Below are 17,844 nucleotides of genomic sequence, written 5' to 3'. Positions count from 1 at the left end.
CCTTTGCGGGCCCCCCGTGGCAGCGGGCCCCCCGCGGGTTGGTGGGGTCCCAGCGCACATAGGGAGGCCCGGTGCGGGGCCGGGTGCTGGCCGGGCCGCAGGGCAGGATGTCACCCGTGCTGTCACCCCGCCTGGGGGGCAGCGGGTCCCCGTGGCTGCGCCTTACAGCGGAGCTCTCCTCCCAACGGGGCTGTGGGGCTGCTCCAGCCCGGCTCCTGCCCTCCGTGCCCCCCAGCCGTCCCGGGCAGGGCTGAGGCTCAGCTCCGCAGCTGCCGCCTCCTTCCCGGTACGCCTGCTCCCCTCCCTCTGTCCCTCGAGACAGCTCATGTCCCGCTCCCATCCCTTGGTCCCTCAGATGTCTCATCTCCCGCTCCTCTCCCTCAGGATGTCTCATCTCCCACTCGTCCCCCGGCTTTTGAGTCACCCTCTGCTCCAGAGCCCACCTCTCCTCCCGCATCGGCACCACGAAGGACCCGCAGCCGTCAGAGTAAGTGGAAACTGCTTTTAATCGTCAAATAAACTCAGCAACAGCCACCCACAGCGGAAGGCACCAGAGTCCCCGCTGCCGCCCGCTGATCCCAGCAGAGGTGGATGGGGAAGCCAAGCCGGATCGGGAGGGGACGGGGGAAGAGCGAAGCCGGGTGGCCCCAAGCCTCCATCTCCGGCAGGTCGGGGGGGCTCGGCTCTAGTGCTCTCTCTGGGACCCCTCTGACCTGCCCGCACGGGGTGAACGTGGCACTGGGGGGGCTGCGCTGTGCCCGTCTCTAGCACATCAGGGTTGGGGGCAGAGCTGCGTTTTGGGGGCGCTACGGCTTCTCTGCCGGCCATGCCCGGCTCCAGGCTGTGGATGGGGCTGCGGTGGGTGCCCGGCATGTGCTGGGGAGTGGGGCAGAGATGGGACGAGGAGGCGCGTGGTGTGTGCACGGCGGGGACCACGATGGAGGGTGACTCGGGGGGTGGCCCCGCTCTCTGCCTGTGGACCAGCTCCGGCAGCCGGCGAGGGCTGGGGGAGGGGACACACACAGCAGAGCATTGTCCCCTCTGTCCCCAGCACTCTCCCCGTCCCTACCACACCTCACAGTGCTTGCCGGGGTTCATGGGGGACCCCAGGGGGCAGCCGAAATGTTCGACAAAGTCCCGGGAGTTGCTGAGGGTGCCGATGACGCGGTACTTGTCAGGGCTGTGGGGGTCGGTCACCAGCCCTTCGTGGGAGCTCTCGGGTGTCCGGATGGAGCACCACACCTGACGGAGCGGGAGCAGCCTCAGGGATGGGCAGGATCGATGGGGGGCTTTGTGGGGGGCTCTGAGGGGGAGGGGAGGAATGGGGAACCCACCATCTGGCTGTGCCCTACCTGCGCGAAGCCCACAAAGAAGAGCTGGTGGTTGGTGAGCTCCAGGGCTGGCAGGCGCTTCTCCTCCCCGTTCTTCTGCAGCCAGGATTTGTACGCCTGCAGGAGAGATGCCCTGAAGCCTCAGAGAAGGACAGACAGGTAGAGGGGTCCGCATCCTCTCAGGACAGTGACACTCACATTGTAGGCTGCCTTGAGCCCGCCGTTGTCAGCGATGTTCTCGCCCAGTGTCTGCCGGCCATTGACCTTCTCGCGGTGGACGGTGTAGTGGCTGTACTGCTCCGTTATGCACGCCGTCCGGTTCTTGAAGGCCTCCAGGGAGGAGTTCTGCCACCATGGCCGCAGGTTGCCCTCCTTGTCGTACTCCCGTCCTGTGGGACCAAACCATGGGGCAGGGTGGGACCAGGGGACACTGGTCCTCCGCAAAGCCCCAGCTGCAGGGGTCCTGAAGCAGAGTGGGACAGCCCCAGCAGACACCAGGGGACCTGCCGCCTTGGGTCCATGCCCAGGGGAGATAAGGTCCCACTGTCCCTGCCCTGGTTGGGCTCTGGATGGGGCTTAGCTTGTGCTTGGTCCCCCAGCCATCCCCTGGTGCATCCCCACTGTCCAAAGCCAGATTTGTCACCCCAAATTCCCCCATTGACCCCATCTCGGCTCCAGGGCTGCAGTGAAGGCACAAAGCAGAGCTGATGTGAGAGGGACGCGTCCCGCACCCCTCGGGGAGGAGGATGAGGGGGGCTGCAGACACCGTGTCCTCACCAAGCGGATGGAGCGAAAGCTGCACAGAGAAGCCGGGGGGAGGTATCGGCGGGTGCCACCTGGGGAGACAGGATGATAGAAGGGGGGGCCAGGAGGGCACGAGCACGCATGATGCAATGGATGGCAAAGCAGGACCCCCGTGAGCCCGTGGCACCCCCCACGTCGAGAGGAGGGGACAGGAAGGTAGTGGGGACTGGGGCCGGCACTGCCATTGGGCTCTCACCTTGGTCATCGAAGGCGTGGGTCAGCTCATGTCCCATCACCACACCGATACCACCAAAATTAAGGGCTCTGTGGGGTCACAGGAGAGAGACAGGTAAGTGCAGGAGTATGATGCCATTGCAGCCTGCCCTGGCCCAAGCACCCCCTCCACAAATGGCACCCCATCTGTGTTCAGGGGACCCAGTGAGCCTCTGCTCCAGTTGGCACCCAGCTGGGAATGAGTCCTGTTGGGGACACTGGTGACCCCACGGGGACCTTGCAGGTTGCCTTGGCTGCAGGATGTAAAGCCTCGAGGAACCCTCAAGCCTCCCAGAGCTTTGCTTCGTGACTGGGGGAGGGGACTCTGTGGGGTGCTGGCCCTCACCCAGCCCATGCCCCCCCACCCGAGGAGATGCTCCCATCCCTGTGCCAGGCTCACTTGGGATGATTGCGGGCGTAGAATGGAGCCTGCAGGATGCCAGCGGGGAAGACAATCCCATTCTTGGTGGGCAGGTAGTAGGCATTGACGGTCTGTGGGGTCATGCTCCACCTGGGGCAGGGAGGTGGGACACGGGCAGACAGGGATGTGTCCCCTCTCCCCGCTGCCCTGCCACCCTCCTGTGTTGTCTCCCACCACGGGTGCCCGGTGCTGCCCTGCCTGGGGCTGGCACATTTACCCCCACCCCATGACCAAAGGATCCTGTCCTGCGGACAAGCCAGAGCCACCCCGGGTGACACACAGTGCTGCGCTACCCCACGGGAGGACCTTCCCCGCAGTAAAGCAGTGCCACCCAGGCCATGCTGGGGACAGTGCTGTGGCACTGCTGGTGCCACATCCTCCGCTCCCCTGGGCTCTCCCTTACTGGTCGCGGTTGGGGGGTTTCCGGAGCTGATCGGCCATCACTTTGGCAGAGAAGTTGTAGAAGTTGAGCATGTTCTGGAAGAAGGAGTCCTCCGAGACCTCGTACTGGTGAGGAGGAGGAGGGATGAGGAGGAGCCCACTGTGTGGTTCCCCCCACAAATGGTACCAGGGTGACTCCACACAATGCCCCATCCCGAATGGGTCCCCCAAACAGGGACATTGCCCTGCCAGGGCTTGGTGTAAGGAGGGGCTGCACCCCCTCCCCACAAGCTGGGTGCTCCCCTACCCCATCATAGACATCATCCAGCTCCTTGTTGTCTAGGATGAAGTCAGGGAAGCCGATCATGTCGTAGATGGCATCCGCCTGCGTGGGGAGAGGCCCTGGCAGTGAGATGGAGCCGGGTGCTTACCAGGACAGGGGGAGGTCTTCCACCCACTGCCCCCCCCGGGGTCACCTTTTCCTTTGCAGCCTGTCTGGTTGCCTCATCCATCCAGTCCAGCTGGTCCAGGGACACCTCAAAGGCTGCCCGGATCTCGCTGATCATTTCCTCAGCCTGGGGAGGGAATGAAGCCCCACTGTCCCCTACGGCCCCTTGGACAGGGACAGGGTAGGCAGAGTGGGACCTCTCCAGGGCTGGGAGTCCCATTTCCCCGCTCCCTGCCTTCCAGCCCTGAGGTCTGGGGGGAGGAAGGGGAGGAATTCCCATGGATGCTGATGGGGAGGGGCAGGGGAAGAAGTGTCCTCACAATGGCTTTGCTGTCCCGGTCGAAGGTGGCTTTGACAAAGAGGGAGCCCAGGGCGAAGCCCAGCGTGTCATCTGTGTTGGAGATGCAGGTTTGCCAGCGAGGCGTGCAGGACTGTGGGAGCAAGATGGGGGTCTGTGAAACCCCCAGCCCCCTCCCCTGCTTCCCTCCTTCACCCAGCCCAGCTCTGCCCCCTCCCCAGGGGGGAGATGCTCAGTGGCTAAACCCCCACCCCACAAGATGATCCCTGGGTTCCCTCTGCAGCACCCAGAGCATCCCAAGGGCAGAGGTGGTTCTGGCTCCTTCCAGGCTGGGGGCAGAGGGGATTCTGTCCCTGTTACCTTCCTGGTGCCATAGAGCGTCTCCAGCAGCCTCTCCTGGGCTGTCTCAAAGCGCTGGTCCAGGCTGGAGGCCGTCTTCTGCACCAGGTTCCAGATCAGGTAGTTGTTTAGGACGCTGCAGGAGCAGAGCAATGCTGTGGCTCACCATGCCCTAGCCTCCAAGCCACCAGAGAGCCCACAGCGTGCCCCCGCCATGGGGACAGCCCCAAATGGGGCCTGGCCAGCAGCTTTCGTGAGCCTCACCTCCTGTCAGTGCTGTTGATGAGGTCCGAGACCTGCTGGAGGTAGGTGTCCCCATACACCACCACAGGCTCCGTGTCCGCCAGCTCCAGTGGGGCCAGAGCATAGGACAGGTAATCCATCCAGTCAATGGTGGGGGCCAGGACCTGGAGGAGACATGGGGACACAGCACCCAGGTGGTTGGCATGGTTCTGCCCCATCCTGCCCAGTGTGGGGGGAGCTCCGGGGCAGGGTCTGGGCTCCCTGGGAAGGTCCTAAGGTCCCTCAGCACTCCAGATCCCTTCTCTGCCCCCAGCACCCTTCTCGTGGCTCCTTGCTGCTCTCAATGCTGCTCTCACCCACCACCACCCCCCACCGCCATGCAGGTTGGCAGCTCCCCCAAATCCTAATGACCAGGAGGATGAGCCCTTCGCTCCAGCACCCAGCGTGTGTCCCAGAACGGGTGCCTGGGGTGTCCTGGGAAGGGGGTCAGCAGCTTGGACCCCTCGGTGTCCCCCTAGACAAGCCCCCCTCGCATCCTTGGAGGGTTCCCCAGGCTTGGCTGTGCCGTGCCCACCTGCAGCTCTGCAATGCTCATTTTGTGGTAGATCTTCTCGTCGTCTCGCCGCTCAGCCTGGGGCACAGTGATGTTGGCCAGCTGGGTTTCAAAGTCCAGCACCTGCTGCATCTGGAGGCGGGTGGGCTCCGGGAGCCCCCCCAGCAGTGTGCCCAGCTCCACCATGTACTCCAGGTATGCTGCCAGGACCTGGTGGGACCCCGGGCCCAGGCTCAGCACCGGCCACAGCTCATCCCACCTCCCTGTGCCACCCAATGGGCAGGGTGCAGGTGCCCCCCAGCACTGCTCGCACCCCATTGCTGTGGGTTTCTCCCGATTGCAGTGTGCCCTGTGCCCAGCCTCACCCTCTCGTTGGCGGTCTTGTTCAGGTAGTAATCCCGGGATGGGAGGAAAAGCCCCGACTGGTCCACCTGGGGCGGGGAGAGGGGCAGCATGGGCAGCCCGATGCCCCCCTGGTGCCCGCCGCCCCTCCGTGCCAGGGTACCAACCTGGATGACATTGCTGTTGGAACTCTTGGAGTCCGGACCCACGTACACCGTGAAGAAGGGGGTTGCCCGGTACGTCCCTGACACCATTTTGAGTACCTCCATGAAGCTGGTCTGGTTCCAGGAGCCAGTGATGTTCCACCCCCCGATCTGCCAGCAGATGGACCCAGTGCCTCAAGGAGGGACAGGATCCTTCCCCGGGGGCTGCCCCCTCCCCAGTTACATGAAAAACCAAGTGGGAAATGCGCTGGGCTGAGCTCAGCTCACACGTGGATGGCTGCCCCACCTTGTCAATGAGCTCCACGAGGGGCTGGGAGCCCAGCTCCTCTATTCTCTGCTCCTTGAGGCAGGATAGGTAGTACCGCTGCGTCTTCCGCTCTGCCTCGCTGCTGGAGTTGAAGGTGGTGTTCTCTGCGGGAAGCTGCAGGTCAGCCCCGCGGATGCCGCGGCTCTGCCTGCCTGCGCCTAGAGGTCGCCTCCCACCATGAACCCCCCTGGTACCCACCTAGGAGATGCTTCATGATGGCCTGGTTCTGGTCCCAGATGCTGTTGAAGGTGCTCCACTTGGAGCGCCCGTTGGGCAGTGGGTTCCTCTTGATCCAGCCCCCGCACGAGTACTGGTAGAAGTCCTGGCATGGATCCGCCTCCACATCCAGGGCCTCCAGGATCTTGCTGGCCACCCGGACGCAGGCATCCGTCAGGCACGTGCTGTGAGAGGGATCTGGCAGGGAAGGCATGCCCGGGGCTGTGCGCATGTGCCGGGGGAAACTGAGGCACGGAGCTGGGCCAAGCCCTGTCTGCACCCGGGAATGGGCAGAGCACCCAAAGCAGGAGCCCGGGGCTGACGCGTCCCTCCCCATCCTGCCGTGCCCCCCCCGGGTGTGGGAATGCCACCGCCACCCTGGCAGGGCTGCAGGTACTACCCTACCTCTGCGGTACTGGATGGCCAGGGCGACGACGGCGATGCTGAACAGCAGGGCCAGGGAGATGGCGATGATGCAGAGCACCAGCTCCAGATGGCTGCGCGAGGCCAGGCGGCTCACCAGCGGCGCCGGCCCCTTCCGAAACCCCACCTGAGCAGGAGCAGGACCTGCCATTGTACCACGGAGGGACGAACTTCTCCCCTTACCCTCCCATCCCCGCTCCCCGCCGTGCCTGGCTCAGCTGCATGACAAGGTGCTGCATGACGAGGTAGGGAGCAGGGCATCCCCCCGAGGGTCCCCAGGGCACCAGCCCCGGCAAGCCGGCAGTGGGTGCTGGTGACTCCCCAGCCACAAGGAAGGACAGTGGCCCAGGCACACTCTCTGCCGCATTTTGGCTGCCTCTCAGCACATCCCTGGGGACAGCCAAGTCTGGCTTGGCTCCCAGTTCTGCTCCTGCTGCCCACTCGGCTGCAGGCAGGCTCCGGCTGAGGGTGAGGAGAGGGGCCAGGGAGGATGGAGAGGAAAGGGATGGAGCGGGTCGGGGCAGACCTCACCTCCATGCTGTCGGGAGAGGCGCTGCCATCCCCCGCCGGCTCCGGCCCGTCGTCGTCCTGCAGTGTGGCACGCTTGTAGTCGGGCATCTGCCGAGGGAGGCAGCGGGCTAAGACGAGGGGTGGGGATGGCTGCCCCCCGCCCTGCCCCCCCTCCCGGCTCTTACGGCGATGGACGGTGCCTGCTCAGCGAGTACACGGGGGGCCAGGACAGCCCCTGACCCCCCTCGGTGTGCCTCGGCCTCCCCCAGAGGTTGTCCCCAGCCCCGGGTGGCCCCGGGGAGCACGGGGAGAGCTGCTGGTGAGGGGCTCCGGGGCTAGCGCCCGAGCATCCCTCCGCGTCGCCATGGCATCTGTGGCATCAGCCCTGCCGACAGGTGCCACATCGCCACGGAGACGTGGTCCCCGTTGCCGAGCAACCGTTGCCTAGCGCTGCTGTCTCGCCCCTCCTCCCCTGCCTGGAACTTTCCATGCAGATGTGCACCGGTCCAAAACATCTGGAAGCACCTCCCGCCCTATCCTGGCCCTAGGGGTGACCAGGGCGCAGGGCCGATCCCAAGCGGGCAGAGCCTGTGGGTTAGAGGGAGCACTATAGGGGCTGCCAGTCGGCAGGGAAGGGTCCCCGTTACTCCTGGCCTGCAGAGCAGTCTGGCAGGGGCTGTTTGCACTGATCCAGGCTTGAGGGCTGCCAAGGATTCAGCTAAGAGGAAGGTGGTGGAGCTGAGCCAGCAGCTTTGGAAGGGGGGATAAGCTGGAAGAAAAAGCTGGAGGGTTTGGTGGAAGAGAATCAGCAGTGCTGCTGGTCATGAGCCATCCTTTGGCTTCAGAGTGATTGCCCGGGTGGGTTGCAGCTCTGCGCTGCAGACTAAGGTGGATGCCCTGGGGCTGCCTGCAGGTCTGGTATCGGAGGCAAGGAAGGGGTAGGAAGGATGATGGGTAGGGGTTGAAGGAGAGCAAGTGCCCCATGCCCAGCTCTGCCCAGTGCTACACCACCAGGACGCGGAGGGGGCTTCGCCAAGGGCTGCTGCAGTGGGAGGGTGCGAGGCTGGGATCGACAGCTGGCAGGAGCCCCCTGCCACGGCGGTTCCTCGGAGCCACTGGTGTTGCGAGGGACAGGTTGGCATCCTGTGGGAGCTCAGCCAGCTGGGCACCCCCACAGCCCCCAACACTCTCACCACCCGGGTGGTCCTCATCCTCCTGGGCACCCTCTCAGCCGGCAGCACCCTCTTCCCAGCCCCTCCTGGCACCCTCGAGGCACGAGGAGGACCTGTTCCTGGAGCTCCTCCTGCCCACTCTGTGGGGCTAAAACCCGCGGGAACAAGGCCCCCTTCTCCCTCCAGGAGTGCTGCCTTGTGAGGCATCCTACGAGCAGCATCGCTGTACCCCAGGTGGGTCTCATGTTTCGGCAGAGCAAGGTCTGTGGGGCCGCCTCTGAACCGCCCCAGGTCCTTCTGCCTAACCGCAGGCAGGGGTGTGAGGGGTACTTCTTTCCCCTTCTTCCTCCCACCGCGGGGCATGGGGACTCTCCAGCCACGCCGTTCCCCCAGTCCCGGCCCCACACAGCCCGCCGCATCTCCCAGGCTCTTGTCTCCCGCAGCCCCCCCAGCCCTTCCACCTCCTTGAGCCCTTCAGCCCCGGGGCTCTCCTCTGCTCCGACCTCCCTCTCGCCTCCCGCTGCGGTGCCCTCCGTCTCTCTCACCGCCCGTTGCTCCCGCCTTGCTCCGCCGCCACCCCCGTCCCGGCCCCCGCTGCTGCCCCTGGCACTCACGGCGTGTCCGAGCTCCTGGAGGGCCACGTTCATCCTGGCCATCCCGGGCCGCCTCCCGCCTAGCTCCGCTCCCCGCCCGGGCCGCGCTGGGCCCCCGCCGCCGCCGCAGCGCCGCCTGCCTCCGCCGCCGCCATGGCCCGTACCGGGCGCCGCGCCGCCGCCGGGACCGGGGCCGGGCAGGGATGGGGCCGCGCCGGAGGGATGGAGCCGCGGGCGCGGGAGCCGGCGGAGCGCGGCCCTTAGGCACGGGGAGGGGACGGCTGGGGCCGGCGGCCCGGGGGTGGCTGGAGCAGGGGCACCGGTGCCCAGCCCGGTCGTACCGCACCGCTCCGCTCGGCCCGGCCCGGCTCCGCAGCCAAGGTGACCGCCGTGCGCACTGGGGGAGCCGCGCACCGAGAGCCGCGCCGGTGCCTGCACCGGCACTGCCACCCGCACCCCCACCGGCACCCGCACGAGGAGTCGCACCGGCACTGGGTCTCGGACCGGCACCCGCACCGGCACGGGGAGCAGCAACCGGGCTGACAGCCGGACACCCGCAACGGGCACTGGCACACTGACATACGTACCAGCACTGACATGTTTCGGCACCGGGGGAGGCACACCGGCACCGCACAGCACTGGGCACCGGCAGTGGGGTGGTAATGGTGCACAGTTGCAGCAGCACACCCTGCTCTGGTACCCGGCACACACTGCAGGGCACCGGCCTGTGCCTGAGGGGATGCACACACACACACACTGACTGACACCCCCACCCCGGTACCCCCAGGCACCCCGAGGTCGCCCACAGAGCCGTGCCATCACGTGTGGTGTGACACGGTTGCATGTATACAGGCGTCCGCAGTCACAGTCACTGCCATGATGAAGGCCTCACACTTTGAAACCTCCCGATCCTGTGCCACTGCCTGCATGCGGCAAGGTGGGAACGGGCAGGTCACCCACCCGGTGCCCAGGGTGCTGCCGGTGGGGCAGCGGCGTTTGGGGTGTCCGGGTGCAGGTACCCGTGTGGGGTGCCCCCTACCCTGCGGGGTGCAGGACACACAGTAGCTGTGAGCGTCTCCCGCAGCGCAGCCTGGAAAGAGGTCGGTGGGAGACGCCCGGCAGCACACCCGTTGTCCGAGGGCTCCCCGGGGAGCACAGTGCAGAGTGGCACTCGTGAGCAGGAAATGTGTGTGCGCGCACGGGTGGGGGACACGGGTGCTCACGGGTGTTCGTGGCGTGTTGGGGGCCCGCCGAGCCCGCCAGCCCCGGGCAATGCTGCCTCACTTGCCCGGCTCGGGCGGCACCGGTACCCCGCGCCGGGGTGGCGGAGCTGCAGGTTTCCGTTCCCGTCCGCGGGCGCTCCCTGCCGCCCTCTCCCGCCGGTGCCGGTGCCGGTGCCGGTGCCGGTGCCGGTGCCGGTGCCGGTGCCCGCCGCGGCGCCGCCACACGTGTGGCCGCCCCGCCCCGTGCCGCGCCCTGCCCCCCCGCCCCGCCCCGCGACACGCCTCCGGCGCGCGGCGGTGCCGTCACGGCGGCGCCGGGCGGCGATTGGCTCCGGGGGTGCGCGGCGCGCAGGCGCGGAGCGGCCGGTCGGCGGCGGAGCGGCCATGGACGCGGGCGGCGGCGGCGGGCAGAGCCGGGTGCAGGGCGGCCCCGGGTCGGGCGGCGATGAGAAGCCCACGCCGCCGTGGGGCCGGGACCGCCGGGAGCAGCCCGTTGGGCCCGAGAAGGAGCAGGAGCTGGTGAGCGCCCGCCGCCCCTGCGGGCCCGGCAGCTGAGTCACGGCGCGGCCGGGCGCGCGTCACCGGCGGCACGGGACGTCATCGCACGTCACGGGGGCGGCCGGCACCCCTGCGGGGGCGCCCCTGGCGTCACCGTTGGCTTCGGTCGGCGGGGGCGCGTGACGTCACCGGCGTGAGGGTATCCCTCCAGGGGGGGCCGTGACGTCAGCGAGGCGAGGGGGATCCCTCCGGGGGGGCCGTGACGTCTGGGGGTCCCTCGTGACGCAGTCGCAGGGTTTCTGCCCTGGGGGGGCCGGGGCCGGTGTCGCTGGGGCGGGGTGGGGGGGGCCCGGGGGTGCTGCTGTGCCCTGGTCCCGCCACGGCCCGCGTGTTGCCCGTGTCGCGCCGTGCTGGGCACCCTTAACGCTGCGTTCTCCCGTGCAGTCCGAGGAGGACAAGCAGCTGCAGGATGAGCTGGAGATGCTGGTGGAGCGCCTGGGGGTGAGTCTGTGCCGTGCCCCTCCGGAGCAGCTGCGGAGCAGGGAGCCCTGGCTGCGGCTTTGTCCTCTCTGTCCCTCACTTACAGTTGTTCCCTGTGCAGTGGAGGTGGGGGTTCACCTTGAGTGGGGCTCCTCCTCCTTCACTGTGGTCTGTCCCTCCGCCTTGCTGCCTGTCTGACCTGTGCCCAAGGGACCTCTGTCTCCATCTTGTGCGGGTGACTTTCTGCCCCACTATGCCCTCCCTCCCCAGTACGTGGGCTGAAGGAGGCAGCCCAGGGCACGGGGCGGCTTTGCTTGGAGACATGGCTGTGTTTGGGGACGGCTGGTGGGGCGGTGATGCAAGAACCAGCCCCTGCTCCCTGACAGGCAGCTTCTCTCTGCAGGAGAAAGATACATCCCTCTACCGCCCAGCTCTGGAGGAGCTGCGGAGGCAAATCCGCTCTTCCACTACCTCCATGACCTCTGTTCCCAAACCCCTCAAGTTCCTACGGCCCCATTATGGCAAGCTGAAGGAGATCTATGAGAATATGGCTCCAGGAGAGAACAAGGTAAAGGCTCTTGGCCCCACCATCCAGTGTGCCTGGGGGCCAGTGCTGGGGCAGGTGATTGCAGAGCCTTCCAGACCCAGTGGTCTAACATCAGCCTCCGTGACTTGCTCCAGTGGATTATAACTTGCCAGAGCTGTGCCTTTGCCACCTGTGGTGGCTTGTGGGTGTGGGGAGGGTGTTGTGTGCATGGCTGCCCCTCTTTCCCCGTGCCCGGCCTGTGTCTGGACCTCTGCACTCTTTCCCTAGCGCTTTGCAGCAGACATCATTTCTGTTCTGGCCATGACCATGAGCGGAGAGCGTGAGTGTCTGAAGTACCGGCTGGTGGGCTCCCAGGAGGAGCTGGCATCTTGGGGGCATGAATATGTCAGGTAAGCCTGGGTGGGAGGAAGACTTGGGGAAGACGAGGGCTCAGGGGGGTTTCACTGTGTGCTTTGGCCTGTCTGGGAGATGCCCTGACTTGCTGGGCTTGTGTTCAGCTGTCCCTTTCATGCCTTCATATCCCCTATCCCCATCGTCTGTCCACAGTGATTTGCTAGCTGCAGAGATCTCACTGCCATGGCCTCTGTAATCTCTGCTTTCAGCCCTATTCCTCCTCTGGGCTTGTATCCCATAAGCTGTTGCAGAAATGTAGAGCCTCAGTAAGCAATACACAGCCCTGACTAACTGCAGCAGCTGCTCCCTACCCCTGGGCTGGATGAAGCTGGTTTCTGTGGTGGTGATGTCCCTTTGTCCCCACAGGCACTTGGCAGGGGAGGTGGCCAAAGAGTGGCAGGAGATCGATGAGGCTGACAACGCTCAGAGGGACACGCTCCTCACCCTTGTCAAGGAGATCGTCCCCTACAACATGGCCCACAATGCAGAGCACGAGGCCTGTGACCTGCTCATGGAGATTGAGCAGATGGACATGCTGGAGAAGTACATTGATGACAATGCCTACTCCAAAGTGTGCCTCTACCTGACCAGGTGAGGAGGCTCAGCAGTGCTGGAGGGGGCCTGGTCACTCGTTGGGCTGAGGTTGTCCAACATGGTTGTCACCCATGTGTCTGTTCCCTCCTCAAAGTTGTGTAAGCTACGTCCCAGAGCCCGAGAACTCGGCTCTCCTGCGCTGTGCCCTGGGCATCTTCCGCAAGTTCAGCCGCTACCCTGAAGCCCTGCGCCTGGCTCTGATGCTCAATGACGTGGAGCTGGTGGAGGACATCTTCACCTCCTGCAAAGATGTGTAAGCAGATGCCTGTTCCCTGCCCTCTGGGGCCTGCACCATTGTGGTGTGGTGCAGCTCCCTGTCTGGCAGAGCTGGGTTGGATCCTGCCACCGCCTGAGCTGTCGGGGGGTGGACTGAGACTTTTGGCTTCTAGAGCACAGCAGGTTGGCTCACTGTGTGGTGAACGTGTGTCTGTGCTGGGGCTTCCTGGGGTGTGGGCGCTTGTGAAACCTCTCCCCTCTGCACAGAGTTGTGCAGAAGCAGATGGCTTTTATGCTGGGCCGCCATGGGGTCTTCCTGGAGCTGAATGAGGATGTGGAGGAATATGAGGACCTGACTGAGATCATGTCCAATGTCCAGCTCAACAGCAACTTCCTGGCCTTGGCCAGAGAGGTGAGTGTCCCAGCTGGGAAAAGAGCTAGGCTGCCTCCAGCTGTGGCTGCCCTGACTGCTGGGCTATGTGGCAAGATCTAGGAGGAGATCTTTCATCCCTATAAGGTTGGGCAAGTACCTCCAGGAGAGGTTGCTGTTGTAGGGCAGCTGCCCTGAGGTGTGCTGGCCAGGAGGTAACCCCCTTCTCCCTTATCTCTGCAGCTGGACATCATGGAGCCCAAAGTGCCAGATGATATTTACAAAACCCACCTGGAAAATAACCGTAAGGGCTTGTGTTGTGGCCTCTGTTGTTCCTGACTGTGGGGAGTTCCTGGGGCTGCAAGGCACCTTTGGGCCAGTGCAGTCATCTGTGTATCCTGGGGTGGGCAGATCCCTCTTCGCGGTCTCTGACCTGGTGTGGGGCAGAGCCAGCTGCCTGCTGTGGATTTGGTGGTGGATCCTTCCAGCTGCTGGTGGGACAGGTCCTCGTCCCGCCATGGTGTGGGATGGCTGCGTGGTGTGGGACTGGCAGGGCTTCTCTTGCTGCTTGGCTCACCCTGACATCGTTCCCCAGGGTTCGGGGGGAGTGGTTCCCAAGTGGACTCAGCCCGGATGAATTTGGCTTCCTCTTTTGTGAACGGCTTTGTGAATGCTGCGTTTGGACAGGACAAGCTGCTGACGGATGATGGCAATAAATGGTTGTACAAGAACAAGGACCATGGTGAGAGAGCCAGCTGGGCAGGGGCTGGAGGTGCCCCTGGGCTTGTGGTCTCTACCTTGTCCCTTTTGGGGGGCTGCAGGGCATGGCTGCCTCTGGGCTGCCCATGTCACTGGCCACCACAAACCCCAGGTCTGGTACATCAATTCAGGGGTGACACGGGCTCTTCTCCCCTGGAACTGCAGGGATGCTGAGTGCTGCAGCCTCACTGGGTACGATACTGCTGTGGGACGTGGACGGGGGGCTCACACAGATCGACAAGTACCTGTACTCCTCGGAGGATTACATCAAGGTCTGTGGCACCGATCCCAGCACGAGCTCTACTGCTATGTGGGGTGGCCCTGCTGTAGCCTGGGTATAGGGCTGGCTGGGGGAATGGCTGACCTTGCTGCGGGCCGCTGTACGGCTCGGTTCCTGCCCGGAGGGGTGTTGGGTGCCATGTGACCCAGGTTTCTGAGCAGCTCTTAACAAGGTAGGGAGCTCTTGGGGACTGCCCGAGGCACCTTTGGGTGCTCTGGGATGGCAGAGCTGTGAGCTTTTGGATGCTCAGCTGGATCCAGAGTGGCATGGCTCACTTGGTACTGACTTGCCCATCCCAGGGAGTGATTGTAACGTGTGGTGTGACATTAGTCACTGGCTGGCAGGGAGCTTTGTGCGTTGGTGGCTGGTGTGTGACAGTGGTTCTGCATTGCAGTCAGGAGCCCTCCTGGCCTGTGGCATTGTCAACTCAGGGGTGAGGAACGAGTGTGATCCTGCCCTGGCCCTCCTGTCTGACTATGTCCTCCACAACAGCAACACCATGAGGATCGGAGCCATTTTTGGGTAAGGGCTTGGCCCCAGCATCCCTGTGCTGCGCAGGGTGGTGCAGCCCCCCTCACACTGCCCTTGACTCTCTGCAGGCTGGGCCTGGCCTATGCAGGCTCCAACCGCGAGGACGTACTGACTTTGCTGCTACCTGTGATGGGAGACTCCAAGTCCAGCATGGAGGTAGGGAGCGAGGCAGGGTTCGCCTGTAGTTCCTGCTTCCCCACCTAGTTGGCAACAGCTCATGGGAATACAGGGGCTGTCCTGCAGGTGGTTTGGGCTCCTAGAGCAAGGCTACATGTCTCTGCTCTGTACTGTGCTGTGCCAGAAGAGCACGGCCCTATTTTCCTTGTCTGAGCTGCTCCCACAATAGGATTACAGCAGATATGGGTGGACAGGAAGCCATCAAGTCGCCCAAATTCTCACACAAAGTTGGGGAGTAAGGGTATCTGGTGCTCGTTCGGGCTGGGCAGCCGTCAGACTGTGCAAACCTGGCCCCAAGCTCTGGGCCAACTTGCTCTGTGCTGTCCCCATGTACAACATGTCTCCTTCCCTTCTTCACCAGGTGGCTGGCGTGACCGCCCTGGCCTGCGGGATGATATCGGTGGGCTCCTGCAATGGGGATGTCACCTCAACCATCCTCCAGACCATCATGGAGAAATCGGAGACGGAGCTGAAGGACACCTATGCCCGATGGCTGCCGCTTGGCCTGGGCCTGAACCACTTGGGTAAGGCAGGGCCGGTGGCTTGTGGGCTGGGGATCGGGGTGGGAGCATCCCTCCACTGTTGTCCTCTAACCACCGCGCCTTCCTCGGCAGGGAAGGGAGAGGCCATCGAGGCCATCTTGGCAGCACTGGAGGTTGTGTCGGAGCCATTCCGCAGCTTCGCCAACACGCTGGTGGACATCTGTGCCTATGCAGGTGAGTTGGGCTGGTCAAGGTGGGGAAGGCAGGAGTGGGTCCCTGGCCCTCTGCCTGCCCATCCTGGCCCTCTGCTCCCCCCCCCCAGGCTCAGGGAATGTCCTGAAGGTCCAACAGCTCCTGCACATCTGCAGTGAGCACTTTGACTCCAAGGAGAAAGAAGAGGACAAGGACAAAAAGGACAAGAAAGAGAAGGAAAAGAAAGAGAGCTCAGCTGACATGGGGGCTCACCAGGTGGGGAATTGCGGGCTGGGACCTGCATCTAAGGGGCAGGAGCTGGCTTTTTGGGGTCCCTAAGGCCCTTGTGTGATCAGAGCTTGTGGAAACCAGCCCCTACCAGCATCCCCTGCTCTCCCTGTCCCCCTAGGCTCAGGGTGGGCACAGGAGCTGGGAGAACTTGGATTTTGGGCTGTGTGCTCCCTGCTTGGTGCTCAGCACCTGTGTCCCTGCAGGGTGTAGCAGTGTTGGGGATTGCGCTCATTGCCATGGGTGAGGAGATAGGTGCTGAGATGGCTCTGCGCACGTTTGGCCACCTGGTGAGTGACACTGGGGTCGGCACAGAGCTGGGAAGGGTCCCAGTAGAGACTGGGTCTTGTCTTGCATCTCTTTAGACCTTGCTGCTCTTGGTAAGCTGGGTCTAACAGCCACCTCCCCTCTGTGCAGCTGCGGTACGGGGAGCCCACCCTCCGCCGTGCTGTGCCCCTGGCGCTGGCCCTCATCTCCGTCTCCAATCCCCGGCTCAACATCCTCGACACCCTCAGCAAGTTCTCCCACGATGCTGACCCTGAAGTCTCATACAACTCCATCTTTGCCATGGGCATGGTTGGCAGTGGTAAGTCTCGGGGACAGCCCTGTTTGGGGCTCGTGGTGGGGAAAGGGGGGAGACCCAAGTGTGTACCCTGCTTTCTGCCTACACCCCTTCTTCCCCAGGTACCAACAATGCCCGGCTGGCAGCGATGCTGCGACAGCTCGCCCAGTACCATGCCAAGGACCCCAACAACCTCTTCATGGTGCGGTTAGCCCAGGTGATGATCCTGCCCTTGCTGCTTGTAGTGGGGAAGGGGCAGGTTGGGATCCCTACCCTGGATGGGGAGTAGTGCTCTAGAGGTGGCACCAGGCAGGGCTGGAGGGGGCTCAGGCATTCCCCCACTGCTCTCTCACAATCTTTCTTTGCCTCATCAGGGCCTGACCCACCTGGGCAAGGGGACGCTCACCTTGTGCCCGTACCACAGCGATCGCCAGCTCATGAGCCAAGTGGCTGTGGCTGGGCTGCTGACCGTCCTTGTGTCGTTCCTGGATGTGCGCAACAGTGAGTACTGAGGGCTCAGACTTCCCCTACCTGTGGGGCGGGTGCCGTCCAGCCCCTGCTCTCACTTCTGTCTCCCCTCCAGTTATCCTGGGCAAGTCCCACTATGTTCTCTATGGCCTCGTTGCTGCCATGCAGCCTCGCATGCTGGTCACCTTCGATGAGGAGCTGCGACCTCTGCCTGTGTCGGTTCGGGTAGGACAGGTAAGGAGCAGCCGGAGCTGGGGTTGGGGTGCTCTGGTGTCCCTGTGTGTCCCCAGCATTTACCTCGCTCTTCCTGTGCAGGCAGTGGATGTGGTGGGCCAGGCGGGCAAGCCCAAAACCATCACCGGCTTCCAGACACACACAACGCCGGTGCTGCTGGCACATGGGGAGCGGGCCGAGCTGGCCACGGAGGAGCACGTGCCTGTGACACCCATCCTGGAGGGATTCGTTATCCTACGCAAGAATCCCAACTACGATGTTTGAGGGGGGGGTAGGGGGGGCCTGGGGGTGGTTAGGTGGTGGTGGGGGGGGAAGGAAAAAAGCCTTGTTTATTTGTTTGTTTTTGTTATTAAGAGTCAAGGAAATAAACTATGTGTAGATGCCAGGGCTGCCCTGCCCTCCTTGTGCTGGGACTGGGGGCCGGGCAGCAGGGTTAAAACTGGTCTTGGGGTGGAGGCCATGGGGGAAGTATTTTTAGGAAAGAGAGGAGAACCCTGTCCTGTTTCCAAATCTGGCTGTGGCCAGGGCCTGTCCCACCCCGGCTGGGTGGGAGGCTGTGCAGGGGTGGGTGTGGAGGGCTGGGGGTGTGTGTGGCTGTAGGGTGCCAGGGGGAGGCTGGGGTGGGTGTGGGGTGCTGGGTGCCAGGAGTGGTTGGTGTGTGCGGTGCTGTGTCCATGCCCCGGGCGCGAGGTGCTGGGAGGGTCGGGGGCCGGTGCGGCTCCGGCAGTGTGACAGCCCCGGCGCAGGGAATGCCGGCGGGTGCAGGCCGCGGCTGCACGCTGCCGCCGGGGG

General features: G+C 64.2%; 2 protein-coding genes across 9 annotated transcripts; one reads left to right on the top strand and one right to left on the bottom strand.

Moving 5' to 3' along the window:
- Positions 1-28: 28 nt before the first annotated feature.
- On the top strand, positions 29-17,491 carry PSMD2 (proteasome 26S subunit, non-ATPase 2). Of its 2 annotated transcripts, XM_030493761.1 has the most exons (22): positions 29-286; positions 385-487; positions 10,924-10,980; positions 11,363-11,527; positions 11,774-11,895; positions 12,266-12,490; positions 12,588-12,746; positions 12,977-13,121; positions 13,323-13,383; positions 13,675-13,821; positions 14,004-14,110; positions 14,513-14,640; positions 14,718-14,805; positions 15,188-15,350; positions 15,441-15,542; positions 15,631-15,776; positions 15,995-16,078; positions 16,206-16,374; positions 16,473-16,567; positions 16,725-16,851; positions 16,934-17,052; positions 17,134-17,441. In XM_030493761.1, the coding sequence occupies exons 2-22, from the start codon at positions 386-388 to the stop codon at positions 17,314-17,316; spliced, it is 2,694 nt and encodes an 897-aa protein (XP_030349621.1). In that variant the 5' UTR covers positions 29-286; position 385; the 3' UTR covers positions 17,317-17,441. The 2 variants fall into 2 exon arrangements, with proteins under 2 accessions (XP_030349621.1, XP_030349619.1); XM_030493759.1 differs by lacking the exons at positions 29-286; positions 385-487 and adding an exon at positions 10,309-10,500 and having other exon boundaries at positions 17,134-17,491.
- On the bottom strand, positions 489-10,049 carry ECE2 (endothelin converting enzyme 2). Of its 7 annotated transcripts, XR_003992503.1 has the most exons (20): positions 8,780-8,857; positions 7,015-7,101; positions 6,466-6,610; positions 6,043-6,258; positions 5,824-5,948; positions 5,541-5,687; positions 5,397-5,462; positions 5,053-5,241; positions 4,500-4,642; positions 4,257-4,371; positions 3,919-4,029; positions 3,627-3,725; positions 3,458-3,535; positions 3,173-3,276; positions 2,749-2,859; positions 2,332-2,399; positions 2,109-2,167; positions 1,530-1,720; positions 1,353-1,448; positions 489-1,242 (listed from the first exon to the last, which is right to left on the bottom strand). XR_003992503.1 is itself a non-coding variant. In XM_030493765.1 (19 exons), exons 2-19 carry the CDS (start codon positions 7,099-7,101, stop codon positions 1,066-1,068), a joined length of 2,268 nt encoding a protein of 755 aa, XP_030349625.1. In that variant the 5' UTR covers positions 9,982-10,049; the 3' UTR covers positions 489-1,065. The 7 variants fall into 7 exon arrangements, 6 of the variants coding, with proteins under 6 accessions (XP_030349625.1, XP_030349622.1, XP_030349623.1 ...); XM_030493765.1 differs by lacking the exons at positions 2,109-2,167; positions 8,780-8,857 and adding an exon at positions 9,982-10,049; XM_030493762.1 differs by lacking the exon at positions 2,109-2,167.
- Positions 17,492-17,844: the final 353 nt, after the last annotated feature.

Source organism: Strigops habroptila, chromosome 8, assembly GCF_004027225.2.
Source record: "Strigops habroptila isolate Jane chromosome 8, bStrHab1.2.pri, whole genome shotgun sequence".
Classification (NCBI taxonomy): domain Eukaryota; kingdom Metazoa; phylum Chordata; class Aves; order Psittaciformes; family Psittacidae; genus Strigops; species Strigops habroptila.
This window is presented reverse-complemented; position numbering and strand designations above follow the sequence as displayed.

Bases quoted from the DNA above. Each gene is read 5' to 3' on its own strand.
- PSMD2 (XM_030493759.1), top strand. From the start codon at position 10,366: ATGGACGCGGGCGGCGGCGGCGGGCAGAGCCGGGTGCAGGGCGGCCCC. The intron at 14,806-15,187 runs GTAGGGAGCGAG...CTTCTTCACCAG, and splicing joins ACTCCAAGTCCAGCATGGAG to GTGGCTGGCGTGACCGCCCT. The intron at 16,079-16,205 runs GTGAGTGACACT...CCCTCTGTGCAG, and splicing joins TGCGCACGTTTGGCCACCTG to CTGCGGTACGGGGAGCCCAC.
- ECE2 (XM_030493762.1), bottom strand. From the start codon at position 8,821: ATGGCCAGGATGAACGTGGCCCTCCAGGAGCTCGGACACGCC. The intron at 4,030-4,256 runs GTAACAGGGACA...TTGCTCCCACAG, and splicing joins CGCTCTATGGCACCAGGAAG to TCCTGCACGCCTCGCTGGCA. The intron at 2,400-2,748 runs GTGAGCCTGGCA...GTGACCCCACAG, and splicing joins TACGCCCGCAATCATCCCAA to AGCCCTTAATTTTGGTGGTA.